Source organism: Dunckerocampus dactyliophorus, chromosome 4, assembly GCF_027744805.1.
Source record: "Dunckerocampus dactyliophorus isolate RoL2022-P2 chromosome 4, RoL_Ddac_1.1, whole genome shotgun sequence".
NCBI lineage: Eukaryota > Metazoa > Chordata > Actinopteri > Syngnathiformes > Syngnathidae > Dunckerocampus > Dunckerocampus dactyliophorus.
The window spans coordinates 27,567,728-27,588,385 of record NC_072822.1 but is presented as its reverse complement, the minus strand read 5'-3'; the positions used below and the strand labels follow the sequence as shown (position 1 = coordinate 27,588,385).

At 39.9% G+C, this 20,658-nt stretch overlaps 1 protein-coding gene across 2 annotated transcripts in view; it reads right to left on the bottom strand.

Moving 5' to 3' along the window:
* Positions 1–2,886: 2,886 nt before the first annotated feature.
* The window catches only part of ccdc125 (coiled-coil domain containing 125), a 28,714-nt gene continuing 10,942 nt past the window's right edge, over positions 2,887–20,658 (bottom strand). For both annotated transcript variants that reach the window (XM_054774694.1, XM_054774693.1), the window contains exons 2-12: positions 17,879–18,121; positions 17,133–17,194; positions 16,981–17,067; positions 13,526–13,603; positions 12,469–12,554; positions 12,309–12,391; positions 11,118–11,221; positions 6,897–7,001; positions 5,259–5,388; positions 5,011–5,129; positions 2,887–4,135 (exon numbers count right to left, since the gene is read on the bottom strand). In XM_054774694.1, the coding sequence (XP_054630669.1) occupies positions 3,947–4,135; positions 5,011–5,129; positions 5,259–5,388; positions 6,897–7,001; positions 11,118–11,221; positions 12,309–12,391; positions 12,469–12,554; positions 13,526–13,603; positions 16,981–17,067; positions 17,133–17,194; positions 17,879–18,110 (1,275 nt within the window). In that variant the 5' untranslated portion in view covers positions 18,111–18,121 and the 3' untranslated portion in view covers positions 2,887–3,946. The remainder of the gene's footprint in view (positions 4,136–5,010; positions 5,130–5,258; positions 5,389–6,896; positions 7,002–11,117; positions 11,222–12,308; positions 12,392–12,468; positions 12,555–13,525; positions 13,604–16,980; positions 17,068–17,132; positions 17,195–17,878; positions 18,122–20,658) is intronic.

Sequence of the window (20,658 nt, the reverse complement as noted above, 5' to 3'; positions counted from 1 at the left end):
CATATGCTGTTAAATATACCATTAGAAAAATGATTACACTCATTTTAATGGCTTAAATGAAACACATATCCACAACTAGCACTAAATGCATTTTTAATTTGTATTCTATATTTGAGTGTCAACTGTGAATTAACAATGACTGTCCAGACACAATATGAATTCATATGCAGATTATGAACACGTTTTTAGAAAACCAGTGGCTGCGTCTTTCCAGCGCACTTTACGATATTTCATCGTCTATATTTGAAAGCTATGCTACTGTTGTGCTTTTTGTTCCTTTGATAGTGCAGTCACCACATTTGAAACCACTAACACTCACATTGTGCATGTAAGAATATTCTTTTGACTGAGTAAGTATATATATATATATTTATTTATTTCCTATATCATATATCTATATGCGACCAGTCCAGGGTGTACCCCGCCTGTCGCCCGAAGTCAGCTGGGATAGGCTCCAGCATGCCCCCGCGACCCTAATGAGGATGAAGCGGTATAGAAAATGGAAGGATGGATATATCTATATGTTTATTTGAATAACAACCAACACATTCATTTTCCAACCATCCTTCCATTTTCTCCTTCTCATCCAAGACACACACACACACACACACCAAATGTTCTGATCATTCAGGGCATGGGGACTATCGCATTACACATTTAAAAATAATGAAAAGGTTCCAATCATTCACAACATCCAAACTAACAATTTTACACATCCCAAAAATCCCCATTTTCCCCAAAATTCTATTTTTTAGCTTCTCTTCACCATCTTCTACATTGATTAACGTGTCCATTTTGTTTATATTTACGACAATATGTTGTTGGACGTGTTTGATATTATTTGATTTATTTCTGCGACCAACGTTTCTCTTCGATCATTGATTTCATTGACGTGTGTATGCAAATGAGGCTGCAGCATAATAATATGCAATGCTCAATTGTTGCTTGTAGCAATAAGCAATAAATCTAAGAGATGTCACGTGACGTAAATGACTTCTGTATGAAACAACACAAATGAGACAGCAGGTCAAGAAAATAGTCAATAACTCAAAACTGCAACAAGACACCAAAAAAAACAATATTTGATGTTTTACTGACATCTGCTGGACAAATGCAAACACTGCATCTTCAATACTCGGCGAGATGGGACTCAAATTGATGTATACGGTCCACGCCAAGCTGTTTATTGATTGAAAATCATTGAGAGGGTGACATTTATAGAGTGTCTTACTCGCATTTTTGCATTTTGTGAAGCTTATTTATATTTTTTGTACCATTTTGTGTATTTATTTTTATTTTTTTAAATATATATTCTTCATTGCTTTTATTACAATAATTTACATTTACTGGTTCCTAATTGCAACTCATAGTTTGTTTGACGTTTTATGGTCTTAGCTTGGTGTATATTATATTTGAGTGTACAGTAATCCCTCGTTTGTCACGGTTCGTTGGTTCCAGACCTGACCATGTTAAGTGAATTTCCGCAAAGTAGGATTCCTTATTTATAAATGGAACATTTTGATAGTTAGAGCATAGAAAACTGACCTTCTAAATACGGTTTTTAACATTATTAGAGCCCTACGGACATGTAATAACACCCCTATAGTCACCTTTACACGCCTATTTCCCAATACAGTACACAAAATAAGACACAATAAGACATATAACACATAAATAAGACTCGTGCTTGTGTGTGTTGCTGTAAATGTGTTCCAATGCAAGGGGAGCTGAGTAGGGGGACAAACAGGATGTGACATTGGGGGTTCAGAGTTGAGTTTTAGCTTCCCGTGGGTTACGGCCGCAACAGTTGCCCGTGTTAGGGATTATTGTGCCTGTTGAGAGATCATTCAAACCTCCAATAAAAACCTGTTGTTCCAGTGATCAAGTCTGGTGCTTGTGTGTCTCACCCAACATTACAGCAACATTACTGACACCTAGTGACCAGTGCAGAATACTACATATCCTCACAACCTCTTTCAATGTCTGAATGCCTTGCATTTCTGTTATACTTAATTTGGACATTTTTATGCTTCAAAAAATGTTTCCTTGTGGCAAAAAAAGCATACAATTTGCTTTAATATCCATATTTTTTGACTAATAATATGATTATTCAACCACAAAAGAGCATGATTTATTAATTGATATATTTTTGAAAAACCGTGACAGAGGGAAGCCGCGAAATTTGAACCAGAATGTGGCGAGGAACGACCAAAATACAAACAATGATTTTCTGAGCATGTTCGGTGGTATTTACTGATCACCCTATGGATCAGGGCTGTCCCAACTTTTGGCTACTGAAAAAAATCAAAAATGCATTTTGATATATTTTATTAGGTAAGAAAGGCTAAAAGCAATTCAATAAGCTAAGAATTATAATATTTATGTATATTTATATTCATATTTATTTAAAGGCAAAACCACCCTGCATGTCAGCTTTGTGTTATCAGCATCAACATATCCACTTTTTTCCCTCATATTACACTCTTTTAGTGATGTATTTTTACAGAATGCCGAGGACCAATTTAAAATGAGCTGCACGCTGCAAATGGCCCCTGAGCCGCACTTTGGACACCCCCAGCCTTTCAAGTCACCATAGGAACTAAAAAATCAATTCCTTGTGCCTTTAAATATTACTGAAATGATTTTCACAGGTTTCAATATGTTGCACGGCCTCAAGACTTTCAAAATTGCTGATCTAGCATTAACAAAGCAATTCTTATGCAGTATTATTAAATGTAAATGCATTGCCAGACACCTGCCTGGCAATTTACAAATAAGAAATACATATAAATATCAATAAATACAAAAATAAATAAAAAAAATATATATATATATATTACTATAATGTACAAAGGAACTATAATAGTACATACAGTCGTATATTAAATGAAATATGTGTGTCTGTACTGTATATATAGAGTATGATATATGCTTTTACATTCAATTGTTTGAAAGAGAACACTATCCAAAAACATGAGCATACGTACAGTAATATAATAATCAGAATACGTTTTATTGACAGTCATTGATAAATGATCACTATTCTGCAATATGCAACAATGGAAGTAGACCTCTGGTTAAGACATGCCGCAGTCAAAAAGACATGAGACATAAAAGACGAGGTCATCCATTTATTTCTTTTTGGGTGACACTCTAGGCTCAGCGGTCACTTTTGTCACATGACTTACTCACACATCAATCTAAACGGCCACCTCGCTCACGGCGCAACCAAATCGAACACGAGATAATAACAAGTAAGGGGTATCGAAACAGACGCTTGGAAGCCAACGTGCACGCTACCTCAACAGGAAGTTACACAGCATGCCTTGCGGGTTAGAAATGCCTATACAATAGTATTGTTTTGCATGTGTATCAGTGTGTAAACATCTATTTTGATACCTGAATGTGTGGTGCAGTTACATTGTATGTTCCACATGCGTTACTTTTGGTTGCAATCAACCAAGTTTAATGGTATTTTTTTAATGAATATATCATTGGCATAGCTACATATGAGAACCTCCAATCGCTATCCGAAGGTGGACGTCAGAAATACTAGCCATGTCTGTGAAGCAGCTGAAAAAACGATGAAAAGTGCAAAAAACGTATACGCCTTTGTTATTCAGACACAATCCTTAAACGACAGCAATGGGACAGAACCTTTAAGGGCAGTGTGGTTGCACCCTGAGAGAGGAATGTGTTTGGTCTGATTGGTTTGTGTCAGCTTGTCAAAAAATTGATATTGTGTGTATTGACAAGGACAGGGACTGTATTTTGGATCATAAGCTTGAAAATAATTGTATCCTGTGTGTGTGCATCCATCCATGATCCGACCTGCTGGATCAGGATTCTGACAGCCCTGTTGTAGTGTATGGATAGCGTCCAGATATTGTCCTCTGTGCCACGTTCAGTCTCACCTGACCTGTCTGAAGTTCAGATTGTAGGTGGACTAGATGTTGGGCTGGGAAGGGCCAGTGGAATGCGTACAAGTGGATGTTTGTTGATGCTGGCTGGTGTTCTCTGATGTGTTATCTTCCGGTTTCTTTGAGGACTGGTGATGTAAATGTCTGTCAGCGTTGTGGGCCAACATGATGCTCACCTTCCGCTGGTGAGCCAGAGCCTCTTCCTTGTCGTTCAGCTACAGCAGGAAAAACGCCAGCATCATTCATTCATCCATTCCCAATGCTTCTAGTCATCATTGCTACATTGAGGACACTGTAGTTGTGAAAATGTACACCTCAGAAAATGTTTACCTCAGAATAAGTGGTAGAGGAATGATACAGTGGTGTGAAAAAGTGTTTTGCACAGACAGGACTCAACACTGAACGTCTTCTGAATGGCTCATATTTTTGTATTTTGTAAGTAAAAATATGTACAATTTGCTTAACTACGCATTTTTTTACTATTAATAATATATCATGTTCAGTCATGAAACAGCATGATTTATTCATTTATAGATTTCTGAAAAAACGTGATAGAGTGAAGCCGTGAAATTTGAAGCATGAAGTGGCGAAATCTCAGTTTTTATATGCCCAGTTTTATATGATTCGCAAAAATTTTCGCAAAAATGTTGTCGCACAATATTGCACCTCCAAGTTTGCCCTGTACTGTATCTTTCCAATCGAGTGCCCAAACAAAGCACCCTAGGTGTTGCTGATTCACTGTCTGTGTATTTTTTATTGAGTACGGCTGCTAAATACCCTTGTTACCAAGGGGTCAAAGAAATTTGAACATCAGTCCGCATCAACAATAAGTTCCATTCAATTATATTCCTCATTTAGAATGATTTCACATTGTTTTCTGCATGTAAAATCATAATTATTCTCCATAAAAAGTATTTGTGTTAATATTTTTGGATGTCCAGAATAGATTCATTGCATTTACATTATTTCCTTTGGGAAAAATTGCCTCGGTTTTCGTATGTTTCAGTTTTCATCAAACCTTTAGGAGGAAATTAATGAGGAGACTCGAGGTTCCATGTATAGCATGCGTGTAGTGATGCAAGCGTCTTACCAAGTCGAGAAGTTGATACAGAGTATCGGGAAGGTCATCAGGCATCTTGGCTTCCATACTGGACGGAAGTAAGCGTCTCAACTTCTGGTTTACACTTATCAACGGACCCCGATTATAACCTGGAAAGAAAATACACTTTGAGGGGGGTCTCATAAATGAAATAATAAGACTCTCTTTTCTTTGGGCCGCAAGACTATTTTTTAAAAAGACAATGCAAGCTCGGCCTTCGGGACATGTAGCAGACTCGCCTTTTAGGATGTTGTCTTCAGCCAGCAGCATGAGGTGTTCACTGCGTTTCTTTATCTGCTGTTCAAAGGCAATGCGAAAAGCATCCGCAACCATCAAGGCTTCCTCTCTCTTTGAACGCTCAGCATCCAGCTGCGACATCAAAACAACTCCTAGCAATTCTTGTTTGAATGTCAGGAAAATATGGTTTGTTATTGCAAATGTCGTGTCCACTATTTCATTTCCGTAGTTATACGTATGCACGAACATACATATGTATTTCTGCTGAGGTACACATTAATGTCACACTGGCTTGCTATGATTATTTGCTCCTGTCTTCAAAACAAGTCCTCCACATGCTTATTGCCTGATTCAAATAGCCCTGGGTCTCTAGTAGGAGTGTCGCAAGATCTCATGTCACAAGATCTCACAAGATTCAAACGTGACAAGCTTTCTCGTTCGTAAAAACAAGTGTCTCGTGGGCACTGGGGCCTGGGACGATAACAAATTTATCAATTAATCATACAATAAGTGAAAATGAACTTGGCCTCAATAATTTACCATCCGCATGCGTCTGTTTTCCTCATTTCCCGCCTCCAAACACACAGGAGAGCTCACTGTGGATTTGTGCATTTGTTTCATAGGACAACGACATGAACGGAGTGAGCCCTTTTGTCAGTCATACAGTCTCGCTGTCTTGGTGGGTGGAGGCGGGGCCGGTAGCATACACAAAGAGGTCAGAAGAGTGTAACGTAGTAGAAATAAAATGAATAGATTGCAATATATGGTCATATAGTTCATATTTTCTCATTGCGCTTTTGTTAAAAGTAATGTTAAAATCTTGTCCCGTCTCATTCTTGTAGACCTAATCTCGTGTACTGTCTCGTCTCTGAAACTAAGTCTCTCATGACACCCCTACTGTCTAGACATGTGAGTCTGCCTTTCATCGTCTCTGTCCTTCACAGGAGGAGGAGATCACTCCTCCCCTCGCATGTGTGGGGGAGCATATGTGCTTTCCTACATTATTTTCATTTTTACATTTTATAGTCAGGTTGTATTGATTTGTCTCATTTGCATGCAAGTTTTATTAAATCCTACCTCTCATTATTCTCAAAGAACTTGTCTCGTCTCTCTTCTATTTTCGAGCCAACAACAGATTTTCCCTTGACAACTAACAAGTCATTAACCTTGTATTTTGTTTCCTATCGTTCGCCCCACTTGTGTTTGTTTGTGTTTCCTGTTTCAAGGTCCGCTTATTTGCAGCACGGGGTGGAGTAACGAGGTGGACCACTTGTCATTTAGTGGTGCTTTTAAGCACAGCGGCTGCAGCAGAAAGACACCGGATTGTACTGTACTTCACAATTGACTTTTTACTACAGGAGATCCCCACTTTTCACATATGGTGAGAAACCTCATAAAATACGCTCTTAAAAATGTCAATATTTTACATACGGCTTGCTGTTCCCTCGCCAAACCCTCCTGCTAGCTCCTCCTCTGTTGTCGGATCCACATTTGCAATAAAAGTGGCTGTTGTAATTCTTAGATTATATTTGTGTAATCATCCCTCCCTGTAAAAAGTGCTGTTCTAAATAAACATCGCAAGGACCTTAGGATGACACCCCCCCACACACACAAGTGATCAAATGGATTTTGTGTTTTACCTCCTGTTGCAGCTGAATAAGCTGCTCTCTGCTAGCAGCAGTTATTTGGCTGCACAGACATGGTTGAGGAAAAGCATGACTCCTGCAGGCTCCCAACACTGTAAGCTAAAAAACACACACAAGACACATGCAGGTCTATTTCACAATAATAATATCATATTTGTAATTAGTCTATGTGCAAGGATACAGAAAATCATGGTTCGGTTCAATTCGATACTTTAGTGTCGCAGTTTTTCAATCCAAAATAGAAATGTGAATTACTTTTTTTTAACAGTACAGTAGTACCTTGCATAACGTAAACCTCCTTTTACATAAATTCCACTGAACGTAAAGAATTTATGTAAAGTTTTTGCATCGTATTACGGAAGAAATTCTATATAACGTAAATCGTCAAGTCGGTGCAAGTTTTTATTTTTTTTCAATCAATGCCTTAATGCATCAAGTCGGTGCAAGTTCAGACTAAGACTTTGTGACGCCTTCTGACGCTTCACGCTCTCATTGGCTGATTTTCGGGGCACCGCCTCCGCTATCATCTCATTGGCTGATTATCGGGGCACCGCCTACGCTCTCATCTAATTGGCTGACTTATACAGCACGTACATGAGTTTGTGTGAGAGACAGGCTTGTCCCTTCAACCTCCTTCCTCTTCGTAGTCGCCCTGAAACTAACGTAAACAATTAAGTTAAGTTACAAATTACAATTTTACACACAGCATTATCGTGTAGTGCGTGTGCGTTTGTCTGTGAGACCAGCTGACTCTTAGACTCTTTGAGTCGCGTTTCGACTCAGGCTAGTCCTCCTCCTCCTTCCTGCCTCCACTTGCGCTCCTGATCAAGACATCTCGTGAACGGTAGGATTGTTTTTGTTTTTCAGTTTTATTCATTTACAGTAATCTTATTTATTACCTTGTATTATATTGGACTGTTACTGTACTATGTTTATGCTAACATTTTCTTATATTTTCCCACCATATTTTGTGGACTTTGAATATTTTGAAGGCCCAAAGGGGTGAGTTTGGGAAGATCTTGGAGCGGATTAGGCTATTTACATGTATTTTACGCTTCGTATAACATAAAAACCCTATAAATAAAGGTTCTCGGAACGAATTATTTACGTTGTAGGGGCATCTACTGTATTTATTTCAACTTCAAAAGTACAGTTTTTAAATGAAATGTATGTGGTGCAGCTATGCCAGCCTCATTTTCTGCTTTGCATGCCGCTTGAGATCCTGTCTGATGCTTCCGCCTGAGGAGATTGTGATGTCAGTTGATGGATGTCATGTGATATCTACGTCTGGGTTACAGTATCATTTAATTGATAGTGCTACTGAACCGAGACTAGGTTCGATACAAGGGGTGTCGTGAGGTCTCGTGCAGAGGGGCAGCCAGAAGTCTATCAGACTGTGAGCTATGGCATCTCTACTGTGAACGATAATACATTTCATATGGAAGTGGCAGCGCACGAGGCAGGATTGGAGCCGCACATTAATGTTAAAGGTCCAAGCAGAAGCTGTAGTAATTCTACATTTGATCAAAGTTACTTAAAATTTGTCCGAGCAAAAGGCAATCGCTGCATATGACTTCTATTGAAAACATGTGATACGAGCATCTATTTTAGAAATTTGCAACTCCCTGGTACGAGCCTAAGCATCATGGGAACTGTAGTACTTTTAGCATAAACATAAAGCTAATCTACTGCAATCTGCAATGTATTTTACATGTGTCTTTACATAACTACACATCACCATAAATGATGAGTAGTAGCAGCTACAACAGCAGTCATTTTATCTTTTATCATTTGTAGTTTTTGTTTCAATTTGTGGACGGAAGATCAACAGTTAAAAGCATCATGCTTAGGTCATGCATGCAAAGTTATAAAACATTTCAAAATGTACCTGCATTGTTTTGTAAGTGAAATAAAAACGTCTGTTTGTAGTATATCAATAATAGTGCCTCCTTTAAAGAGCTTTCACTGGAGACTGTGATAAGAAGGTTGTAGAATTACACTTCCAGTCAAACATACATAAATACAGTGGAACCCCGGGTTTTCAGAATCAGAATCAGAAGAATTTCTGTTATAAAGTTGTTCCAAAAGGTCAGACGAAAACCGAAACATATAAAAACACACAAGTTGCTCATAAGCAATAATATAAATCCAATTATTTTTGCAGAGTACATCTTACAATTCCAAAGAATTAGCCAGTGGATACATACGTACAGTGGTGTGTAAAGTGTTTGCCCCCTTTGTGAGTTCTTTTTTTTTGTTGCATGTTCGTCACACTTAAATGTTTCAGATCATGAAACTAATTTAAATATTAGTCAATGACGACACAACTGAACACGAAATGCAGTTTTTAAATGAAATTGTATTATTAAGGAAGAAAAAAAATCAAAACCTACATGGCCCTGTGAAAAAGTGATTGCCCTCCATTACTCAACATTTAAAACATAACTTAGCTGAGATTAATTGAGATCTATCAGTATGAAAATGGTTTAAAGCCATTTCTAAAGCTTTGGGACTCCAGCAAACCACAGTAAGAGCCATTATCCACAAATGGCAAAAACATGGAACAGTGGTGAACCTTCTCAGCAGTGGCTGGCCAACCAAAATTACCCCAATAGCACAGCGATGAAGACTTTGGAGTGGCCTAGTCAAAGTCCTGACCTGAATCTTATTGAGATGCTGTGGCATGCCCTTAAAAAGGCGCTTCATGCTGGAAAACCCTCCGATGTGGCTGAATTACAGTAAAACAATTCTGCAAAGATGAGTGGACCAAAATTCCTCCACAGCGCTGTAAGAGACTCATCGCAAGTTATTGCTAAAGCTTGATTGCAGTTGTTGCTGCTAAGGGTTGCCCAACCAGTTATTAGGTTTAGGGGGCAATCACTTTTTCACACAGGGCCATGTAGGTTTGGATTTTTTTAAAATAAAAAAATAATAATAAAATAATAATTAAAATAATAAAAAGTTTCATTTAAAAACTGCATTTTTTTGTTCAGTTGTGTTGTCATTGACTGATATTTAAATTAGTTTGATGATCTGAAAAGTTAGTGTTACAAACATGCAAAAAAAATAAGAAATCAGGAAGGGGGCAAACACTTTTTCACACCGCTGTATTATGTTGGCATAGATCTGTCGTGGGGCCGCACGGTGGTCTAGTGTTGCATGTTGGCCAACACAGGAACAGCCTGGAGATTGGGAAGAACTGGGTTCGATTCTCCCTTGGGCATTTCTGTGTGGAGTTTGCATGTTCTCCCCATGTGCGCGTGGGTTTTCTCCGGGTACTCCGGTTTCCTCCCACATTCCCCAAAACATGCAAGTGAGGTTAATTAGCGACTCTAAATTGTCCATAAGTATGAATGTGAGTGTGAATGGTTCTTTGTCTATATGTGCCCTGCGATTAGCTGGCGACCAGTCCAGGGTGTACCAGCATGCTCCCGCGACCCTAAAGAGGAGAAGCGGTATAGAAAATGGATGGATGGATAGATCTATCGTGTATGTGTGCATGTGTGTGTGTATGTATATACTGTACAGTAATCCCTCGCAATACCACGGTTCAATTATCACTCCCTCACTATACGATTGTTTTTCAGGAATTCATTAATTAATGGCCGCTGTTTCATGGTTGTCTGCGGCTTATTATTAGTCAAAAATATGCATATTTAAGTAAATTGTATGTTTTCTTCGCCTGAATAAAGCATTTCAAGCATAAAAATTGTTAAATGAAGTAAAATACAAGGCTTGGGTACACATACTATACAGTACATTAAGTTATTGTTCAGTATCCTCTGCACTGATTGGCTCAGCCCCATGGAGCATCCACCCACATACTGTGTCTCTCACAAGTGCTTCCTACACTGTTGTTACACAGCTGAAAGTATCTTTGCTCTTGTGAATGAGTGATTTCAGAGAAATTTCTGTCACATTTTTTTTTATTACCATCCAGTACTGTATTATATTTACTATATTTGTTTTTTTTCATGTCTACGCGGCTCTAATAATGTTAAAAAAATATATATATTTAGAAGGTTTTAAACAGGTTTTCTACGCCCTGAGTACAAAAATATTCCATTTATTAACATTGATTCATATATCACGAAAATTCATTCATCAGGGTCGGGTCTGAAACCAATTAACAGCGATAACAAGGGATTACTGTATATAGTGTATATTAGATCCCGCAGGTTTGAAACAGTGTCAGTTGAACTGTGGTGTTCTTACCTCGCGAAGACTGGCATCAGTGTAGTGAGGTGTGTTTTTTTGGAAAGCCCTCTGCTCCTTCACATTCAGCATCGAAAACATTTCCAAGCACTGCCGCCTTAACACTAAACATCCACGCAGAGAAACACAATCTCACTCACTTAAACGCACCCCTCACATTTCAACAACATGTGCTGCGTCTTCTCAAGGGACAACATGATAGCAATTCAACTTAAATTTACTTTAGAGTAGTCCAGTGTTTTCCCATACATTCATTTATTTATTGCAGCCTGCCATGAATACATTTAGACCGCAACAAATAGATTTGGCGCTACCTGTTGGAGATTCTAACATGAAAGCACGTATCACTCTTCTAAACGAGCAGCGGATGCTGCTGTGGGCCCCTCCCTCATCTAAAAACACAGGAGGTTCTGTCTTGTTTGGGACATAAAAAACACATTGCTACAGTATTGTCCCTGGAGAATAGATATAATCGCCTGGAATAGGAGTGTCCAAATCGTTGCAGCTCAGGGGCCATTTGCAGCCAGTAGCTCTTTTTTTTTGGACCACGGCGCATTGTAAAAATATAAGAAAACAACAGCAAAAATGGGGAAAAAACAGCAGCAATTGTATGTGAATAAAGTCAAAATATTAGCAGATTAAAGTCATAATATTACAAGCAAAAAATTGTCATCTAACTGACAAAAAAGGCATAGTTCTACAAGAATAATGTCATAATATTGTGAGGAAAAACATGTAATTTTTAGAGGCATTAAGTTGAAATATTAAAGAAAAAAGATGTTATTTAAGTCGTAATATTATGAGCGACAAAACAAAGAATGAAGTTGCACATTTGGAAAATTAGGTTGGGAAGTTGTAATATTACGAGAATAAAGTCAAAATATTATGGGAATAAACTCAGAACGTTAAAGGAAAAAATATTAGAAAAACAGCAACAACCGAAATGGAAAAACGAGCAAAAAAAAGTGGAAATTAAGGAGAGAAAGTTCATACTAATAATACGCTTCTTCACTTGTATCACAAAGCTGAGGTGCAGGCTGTTTTTTCTTTAAATATATATCACTTGTGGGTTGCACGGGTTGCTTTACAAAATGTAAGATTTCAAAGTGGCCCATTTGTCCTTTGATTTTTCAGTACGCTGCCCTCAGGGGAAAAAGTTTGGACACCCCTGGCCTAGAAAATTAGGTCTACCAGAGTTTTCTGCTTGGAGGTTCTGAAGTTCTTTGTCTCTGTCCTCAAGTTTGTCCATAAGGGTCTTGTTCTCGGCCAAGATTCTGACTCCAAACACAGTCACGTTAGGAAAGAGTTGAGTAAGTATGCTGTTTCATAGATTTGAGAGTATCAATCTGACCTGCTGTATCGCTGCTCCCATGACTGCTCACACTTCTTCATCTGCAAATGGTTGAAACTCACCTCCCACTGCAAGGTGTTTACTTCCTGAAGGACATTTGATGCAAAAGAACCGAGTTAAAGTCATGTCTAAGGAGGATGCGGTTCATTTGGTCAGGTGTCAACACAGCGGAGGAACTCAGGTGCAGAGAAATTTTGAAAATGCATTTCGGCAACACCTAGTCGTCGCAATAACTCATTGAGTTGAGCTTGTGACGCAGTTAGGCACACAAATGGAATGATTACAAAATGCTTTCTCAAAGGCTTCTGCCCTGGAGACTATGTGCCTGTAAGAAATGTGCAACTATAATGATGGAATACCTGTGTGGATTGAGAAATGTGCTATTTTAGACAGCAGTGTTGTTTCATTAGGAAACTAATTATGTCTAGCTTGGCGATTGTAGCTGCTGCGCCAGCCACTAACTAACTAAATACACACATACAATTTTCAGGGACAAAAAGGGCCGCATCCAAACAAGACCATTTGTATCAAACTTGGGAATGCGTGCTTTGACCTGTGTGAGCATATGTGTGCACACCATACACACAGAACATACAATATTGCATATTGTACAGTATATGACTATGCACCAGTTATTAACAGTATTTATATTGTCAAAACAAACAGAAAGAATGCAAATAAATCTTCCCACAGCTATTAACGATGACTGAAACCTTGCATATGTTCCAACTTTACATTGTTAGTAGTTCCTAGGTAGTTTCTGTGACTACTGTTTCCTGCCCAGATCTCCTGTTGTCCAGCAAGGGGGTGCAGTACTTACGACAGGACACTTCATGTAGAAGGTATATTTTTAAATATAGATGATGTATGTATGGATGGATGAATGTAGTGAAAGAGGACATGAAGGTAGTTGGTGTGAAAGAAGAGGATGCAGAAGACAGGGTTAGATGGAGGCAATTGATTGGCTGTGGCGACCCCTGAAGGGAAAAGCCGAAAGGAAAAGAAGAAGAAGAAGATAGATGATATTGTTATAAGCAGGTAATAGAAAACACATTACCGTTTCCAGTGCTTTTGCCCTCTCCTCACTTTTCTGCAGCAGGCTTTTAGTGTGACTCGTGGCTTTGTCGAGGATGGCCTATGTGAACAACAGCAGTTTTTAGGGTCAACAGATAATCTTTGTCAAGCTAGCAATATTTTTTTAAGAATTTATATTTAATATATTTCCATGATAGTTGAATTTCCACAAAGAAGGATTCCTTATTTATGAATTGAATATTTTCATAGTAGAGCATAGAAAGCCTGTTTACGACCTTCTAAATATGTTTTTTCTTAAATATTCGAGCCCTTTAAACATAAAATAACATCCCTATAGTCACCTTTTCACTCATAATACCCAATAGAGTAGACATAAGAAAAATAAGACATAACTAAGACTTGTGTGTGTTGCTGTAAATGTGTTCTAGTGCCAGGGGACATGAGTTGAGGGGCAGACAGGAAGTGGCATTGGGGGTTCAGAGTTGAGTTTTAGCTTGGTGTGCGTTACGGCCGCAACAGTTGGCCGCCTTATGGGTTATTGTGCCTGTTGTGAGATCATTCAAACTTGAGATAAAAGCTTGTTGTTGTGGCAATCAAGTTTGGTGCCTTACTGGTACATGACTGACACCTAGTGACCAGTGTAGAATACTACATATCATCACAACGTTTTTGAATGCGTCTTCTGAATGCCTTATATTTATCCATCCATTTTCTATGCCGCTTATCCTCGCTAGGGTCGTGGGCATACTGGAGCCTATCCCAGCTAACTTCGTGCGAGAGGCGGGGTACACCCTGGACTGGTCGCCAGTGTGTTATCACCACAGTTAGAACAACAAAAATAATCAAAGGAAGACCTCAAACTGTGTTTTAAAAAGATTTTAAACATTCCTGTGAGCAAGCCGCCTATCATGACTTATGGATTTTTCTCATCAAGGATGTCGAAGTAGCATGGAAATATTTTTAAGAGCCGCACGGTGGTCGAGTGTTGCACGTTGGCCAACACAATAACAGCCTGGAGATCGGGAAGACCTGGGTTCGATTCTCCCTTGGGCATTTCTGTGTGGAGTTTGCATGTTCTCCCCGTGTGCGCGTGGGTTTTCTCCGGGTACTCCGGCTTCCTCCCACCTTCCAAAAACATGCAGGTGAGGTTAATTGGTGACTGTACCCCACCTGTCGCCCGAAGTCAGCTGGGATAGGCTCCAGCATGCCCCCGCAACCCTAATGAGGAGAAGCGGTCTAGAAAATGGATGGATGGATATTTTTACAATGCCTTGTCTGAAATGATTAACAAGCATGCACTGTTTTGCTAATTTACGGTAAAAAGGTCGCAACAAGCCTTGGTTTTCCTGTGAGCTATCAGGAGTTTTGTATGCAAGACGTGATGCTTGGGCTAAAGTGAGAAAAAACAAGTCTCTGGTGGACTGGCTGAGTTTTAGACGACTTAGAAATTGTTGCATTTCTCTTATTAAAAAGGCAAAATCTGATTATTACTTGTCTAAAACCACAAGTAATCTAAATGACCCAAAGCAATTTTGGAAAGTTGTAAAATCTTCTTGCGGAACTGTTCAAACAAATGAACCCCCAACATGCATTGTCAAAAGTCTCGTACTCTTACGGATAAATCAGAAATCCTAAATATCTTCAATGAAGATTGTTTATATGAGACATTGCACCCCAACTCTAAAACTTAATTTGAACACAATAGGCGGTCTTTGCCCCCTTTATTACTTCCCCCACCTGCCTCATTTGTTTTCAGACCAGTGACTGAGACAGAGGTCTAGAGAGCCCTTAAGCACTTGGAAACTGACAAATCTGCAGCTGCAGACAATCTTGATCCTTTTTTTCTTAAATCGTCAAAAGATTTTATAACTGAACCTCTGACCCTTTTTAACCCGAGTCTTTCAAACAATGCCATCCCTTGCTGAAAGGAGGGGACTCGCCAATCTTAATAACTACAGGCCGATATCAAAGTTATTTATTCTGGCAAAAGTCTTTGAGAAAATTGCTGCTGTACAGCTTAAAACATTTATTAGGTTCATAATTCTTTTATCAAAGAACCAATCTGGTTTCCGAAAACAACACAGTACAATAACTGCTACAGTTAAAGTTGTTCATGATATCATTGATTGTGGAAAGTTCTGTACAATGCTTTTTATTGACTTGTCTAAAGCCTTTGACTCTGTTGATCATGACATCTTGTTAAATCGGCTTTCTAAAATCGGGCTATATAACTAACTATCTGTCAGCTAAAACTCAGTGTGTACACTTGACTGGTCGGTCTTCCTCCTTCCTTTAAATAACTAAAGGAGTACTCCAAGGTTCTGTTCTAGATCCATTGTTGTCAAAACGTATCAAGCGCCTTTTTTCATTTTTATGCAGATGATAGTCATCTACTGTTCCTCTCCTTCAATTGACCAAGCCTTCGATTTCTTACAGTCGGCATTTGATGCCGTTCAGCCAATCAGCTAAGGCTAGTGTTAAATGCAGACAAATCTAAAGATATGGTTTTCTCAAATGGAAAAGAGTTACGTAAGACAGCAATCCAGTACGTGGCACCCTTTGCATGGAATGATCTGCAAAATGACTTCAACTTATCTCAACTTGTTACGTGAGGTGACTTTAAGGCTATTTTAAAGGAACGTGAAATGAATGGGCTTGGCCAATATAAATTGTTGAAACTGTTGATTGTTCACTGTGAATGTTGTGTTGTATGTTGGGAATGTCTTGTCAGAAACTTTGTTTTATGCTGCTGTTTCGGCCAGGTCACTCTTGTAAAAGAGCTTTTTAATCTCAATGAGGCTTACCTGGTAAAACCTCACTTACCTCACTGTGGTTCGCTGGCGTCCCAAAGCTTCATAAATGACTTTATAACCTTTTCCAGACTGACAGAGCTCAATTAGTCTCAGTTAAATTATGTAGTAACGTGTTATGTTTTAATGTTTTCTCCCGTAATAATAAAACGTTTCATTACAAAACTGCTTTGTTTTCAGTTGTGTTGTCATTGTCTAATAATTTACATTTGTTTGATGATCGGAAACAGTTAAGGGTGACAAACATAAGGAGGGGGACAAACACTTTTTCACACCACTGTACATTATTTTTTACCACAAATCTGTGAATTAGCGACGTAACAAATGCTGAATCGCAAACGCATGACACACATTGTATTTTTCCTGTTTGTGCTTTGTCTAGTGGCTGGGGATGGTGTAACGAGGCAGGCGGACACTAGCTGCAGATTAAGGTACCATGAAAAATATGGACTTTTCACAGCTTTGTAGGAGGGTAAATTTTCAAAATCAGCAAAATGCACATGTTACGAGCGTGAAACACATATAGAAATGTGCTGTAGTGTCGTTTTTGTGTTTATTTAGACCACCTGTGGTAGGCTTGTTGTAAATCCTCCACCAACCAATGCTGATGTTCACCCTTTGAGGAACATTCATAGAACATTCAAATGTAAAACGAGAGTGGCTCTACCTTTCCTTGCAGAATCTTCAGAGCTTCAAATTTGCCTTGGAGGTAACGACGTGCCACGTCCAGCTCACACATTAACACATTAATCACCTGTCAAACACAACAGACACCATCTTCAAATGGACCTTTGTCAAGTGTGTTTCTGTCTTTCTCACCTCACAGTATTCTTGTAGTCGGACTCTCAAGTCTTCTTTGGACATGTCATTCAGCGAGTCTGCTGCTTTGACAAAAGTTGCATTCAAAGTCAGAGATGAATACACCTTCACATGACCACAGCAACGGAACAAACATGTTTAAAAAAGATCAAGCATGTTTTTCGTCTTTGTCATGCTCTGCATCCCAATAACTCTTCATTTGTGCAGTTGCTGCTTTCCATTTGGCATTTCCTGTCCTCTGCTATGTTTCAGGCAGCTTGGGATGGTGACTGAGATGCCAGATTATTCCTCGTGGTTCCGCCGTGTTGGTTTGAGTTCTCCTGTCTGTGCCGATATTTCCGTGCTATCCTTTTGCTTGTTACTAGCTTCCATGTGAATGCTTTATTCCTGGTCTTTTGTAATTTACTATTTTTCTTCCTCCATTATATGAAATGTAAATTTAATGGTTCTTCCTTCTGATGAAAAATTCAACATACTTATACATTACAACAATCATTCTCCATGTTTACATTCCAACATTTCAAATTCCGACATATTTTTGGATTCCTTCATAATTTGTTATAAATTGGAGCCATAAATTGGGGTCCATAGACCTCAACTGCCTTGTTCATTTGCCATCAGCTGCTTTTTTTTCTATTGTTAGTTTTTGTTACTACAGGGTGTAAAATAACTATTCTTGAAATAAAGATCGAAGTGGGAAAACATATTTTAGTCCAATACATCGTAAGAATGTCAAGTGTCATCACCATTCAGTGGCAGCTTCCAGCTTCGCTCCCAGCCTGCTGTCATCAGTTTGGGTGTCTGGTTGCTGCTTCGGTACAGGTCTTCATCAGGCAAGATGGTCCCTGGAGGCACCGTGGAGTTTTGGCTCTTTTTTCTGGTGGAGCAGGAATTTGTCCTGATTGTGGTCCCATCACCCAGGTCTCCATCCACCATGTCATCATCCAGGCTGAAAGTCTCGAAGACCTCTTGCATCATTAGGACAAAGTCTGCATGACATTCAACACATCCGTCATAATTCCAATGTTTTTATTGTCATTCATAAGATTAAAAATGTAAATGTATATATTTCTGTGGTAAGTTTTTATAAAGAAAACAATAATCTTTCACATAACAAAACACGACACTTTAGACAACGGGTGTCCAAACTTTTTCCACCGTGGCCCATATGAGGGCCACTTCAATATTTTGCTTATGTACAAAGTTATATACTGTATATTTCAAGAAAAACGGCATCTCAGCTTCATGATATAGGTTACAAAGCGTATTATTAGTCCGAACTTCGGTCTTTGCTCTTTTTTTCCCTCATTTTTGCGTGTATTTTTCCAAATATTTAAACTTTCTACTTACAACTTTATTTTGTTTTGTTTGTTTCTCATCAAATTCACACTTTTAAAAAAATACATTTTAAAAATTAACATTTTTTCTTTTATATTTGAACTGTACACTACATTATTGTTTCTCATAATATTATGAGTTTATTCTCACAAAATACTACTTGTCTTCTTGTAAACTCATCACGTTGAGGAGGGCTGAATGGCACCGAAGGAAGGGAAAGGAAAGAGCTCGGAAGCGGGGTGCCTTTATTGGAAACCCCTTTGCCTTCACGAAGAAGCTACTGGGCCAGAAGCGAAGTGGCCACTTTGCTTGTCCCATAGGAGAGATTGACAACCATCTCAACGACACCTTCTGTGATGCCACAAGAAACCAAGAGCTTGGCCCTTGAAAGGCCCCGGTGACACCTCCAGAACCAGTGTTCCAATTCAACAGTGATGAGCCCACCCTGTCAGAGGTAAGGGAAGCTGTCAGAACTGCAAGATCTTGTTCGGTCCCCGGTCCCAGTGGTGTACCTTACAAGGTCTATAAGTAGTGTCCACGGCTCCTCAAACGTCTCTGGAAGTTTTCCAGGTGATCTGGCGAAGAGGGAAAATCGCCGCCCAGTGGAGACATGCCGAAGGCGTCTGGATCCCGAAGGAAGAGAACTCTCGCAACATCGAGCAGTTTCGTATAATCTCGCTGCTGAGCGTTGAGAGCAAGATTTTCTTTAAGATCGTGTCCCAACGACTAACAGAGTTCCTCTTGAAGAATGCCTACATAGACACGTCAGTCCAGAAGGGGGGAGTTCCATGAGTGCCTGGAGCATACAGGAGTTGTGACGCAGTAGATCCGGGAGGCAAGGGAAAGCAAAGGAGACTTGACAACTGTCTGGCTTGACCTAACCATCGCCAGTGGACCCATCCCACACAAGCTTGTCGAGACAGTATTGACAAGATACGTCGCTGGGAAGATCTGCAACCATATCATGGACTATTACAATGATTTCAGCGCAAGAGTCTCCTTCAATAAAGTAACATCTGGCTGGCACCGCTTGGAGAAGGGGATAATCACCGGCTGTACAATCTCGGTGTCATTATTCTCCTTGGCCATGAACATGATTGTCAAGTCCGCGGAGGTTGAATGCAGAGGTCCAAAATCAAGATCAGGTGCCCGGCAGCCCCCCATAAGGGCCTTTATGGATGACTTGACAGTGATGACTACAACTGTTCCTGGGTGCAGGTGGCTCCTTCAGGGGCTTGAACAGCTCATCTCCTGGGCAAAGATGAGCTTCAAGCCAGCAAAATTGTTGTTCACCTTAACAACAAACTGGACTGGTCCGTCAACACCCACGCCCTCTACAAGAAGGGCCAGAGTCGCCTCCACCTGCTGAGGAGACTGAGGTCCTTTGGTGTGAGCAGGACTCTTTTACGGACCTTTTATGACTCTGTGGTGGCCTCAGCCATCTTCTATGCTGTGGGCTGCTGGAGAGGGGGCAGCATGGACAGGGACAGGAGCAGGATCAATAGGCAGATCAGGAGAGCGAGCTCTGTCCTGGACAGTCCTCTGGACTCCGTGGAGGAGTGGGGGAGAGAAGGATGTTGGCTAAGATGACGTCCATCATGGACAACACCTCTCACCCGTTACATGACACTGTGGGTTCCCTTAGCAGCTCCTTCAGCAGCAGACTGTTACACCCACGGTGTAAGAAGGAGAGGTTCCGCAGGTCCTTCGTACCGACCGCTGTCAGGCTCTACAACACCTGCACCACCTGAACCATGTTGTAGTCAATATGCATTCTTTACACTGTATTCTTTACTTGCGTATCTTGCTTGCTGCTGTAACAAGTGAATTTCCCCGCTGTGGGATAAATAAAGTACAAATACAATACAAATCCAGGTCTCTGGTCCTGAGGAAGGGTAAAGTGGCTGACCATTTCCACTTTACACCAAGATTCCAACGGTGACCGAAAAACCTGTCAAGAGCCTGGGCAAAATCTTCAGCTCCATGAAGGATTCAGCAGCTGTGCTGCAGACCAAGAGCGACCTGACTTCTTGGCTCACAGCCATAGACAAATCGGGTCTCCCAGGAAAATTTAAGGCCTGGATGTACCAGCACGGTGTCCTGCCTAGGATACTCTGGCCCCTGTTACTCTATGAGGTACCAATAACAACTGTAGAGGCACTAGAGAGGACCATCAGACAGTTTCTCA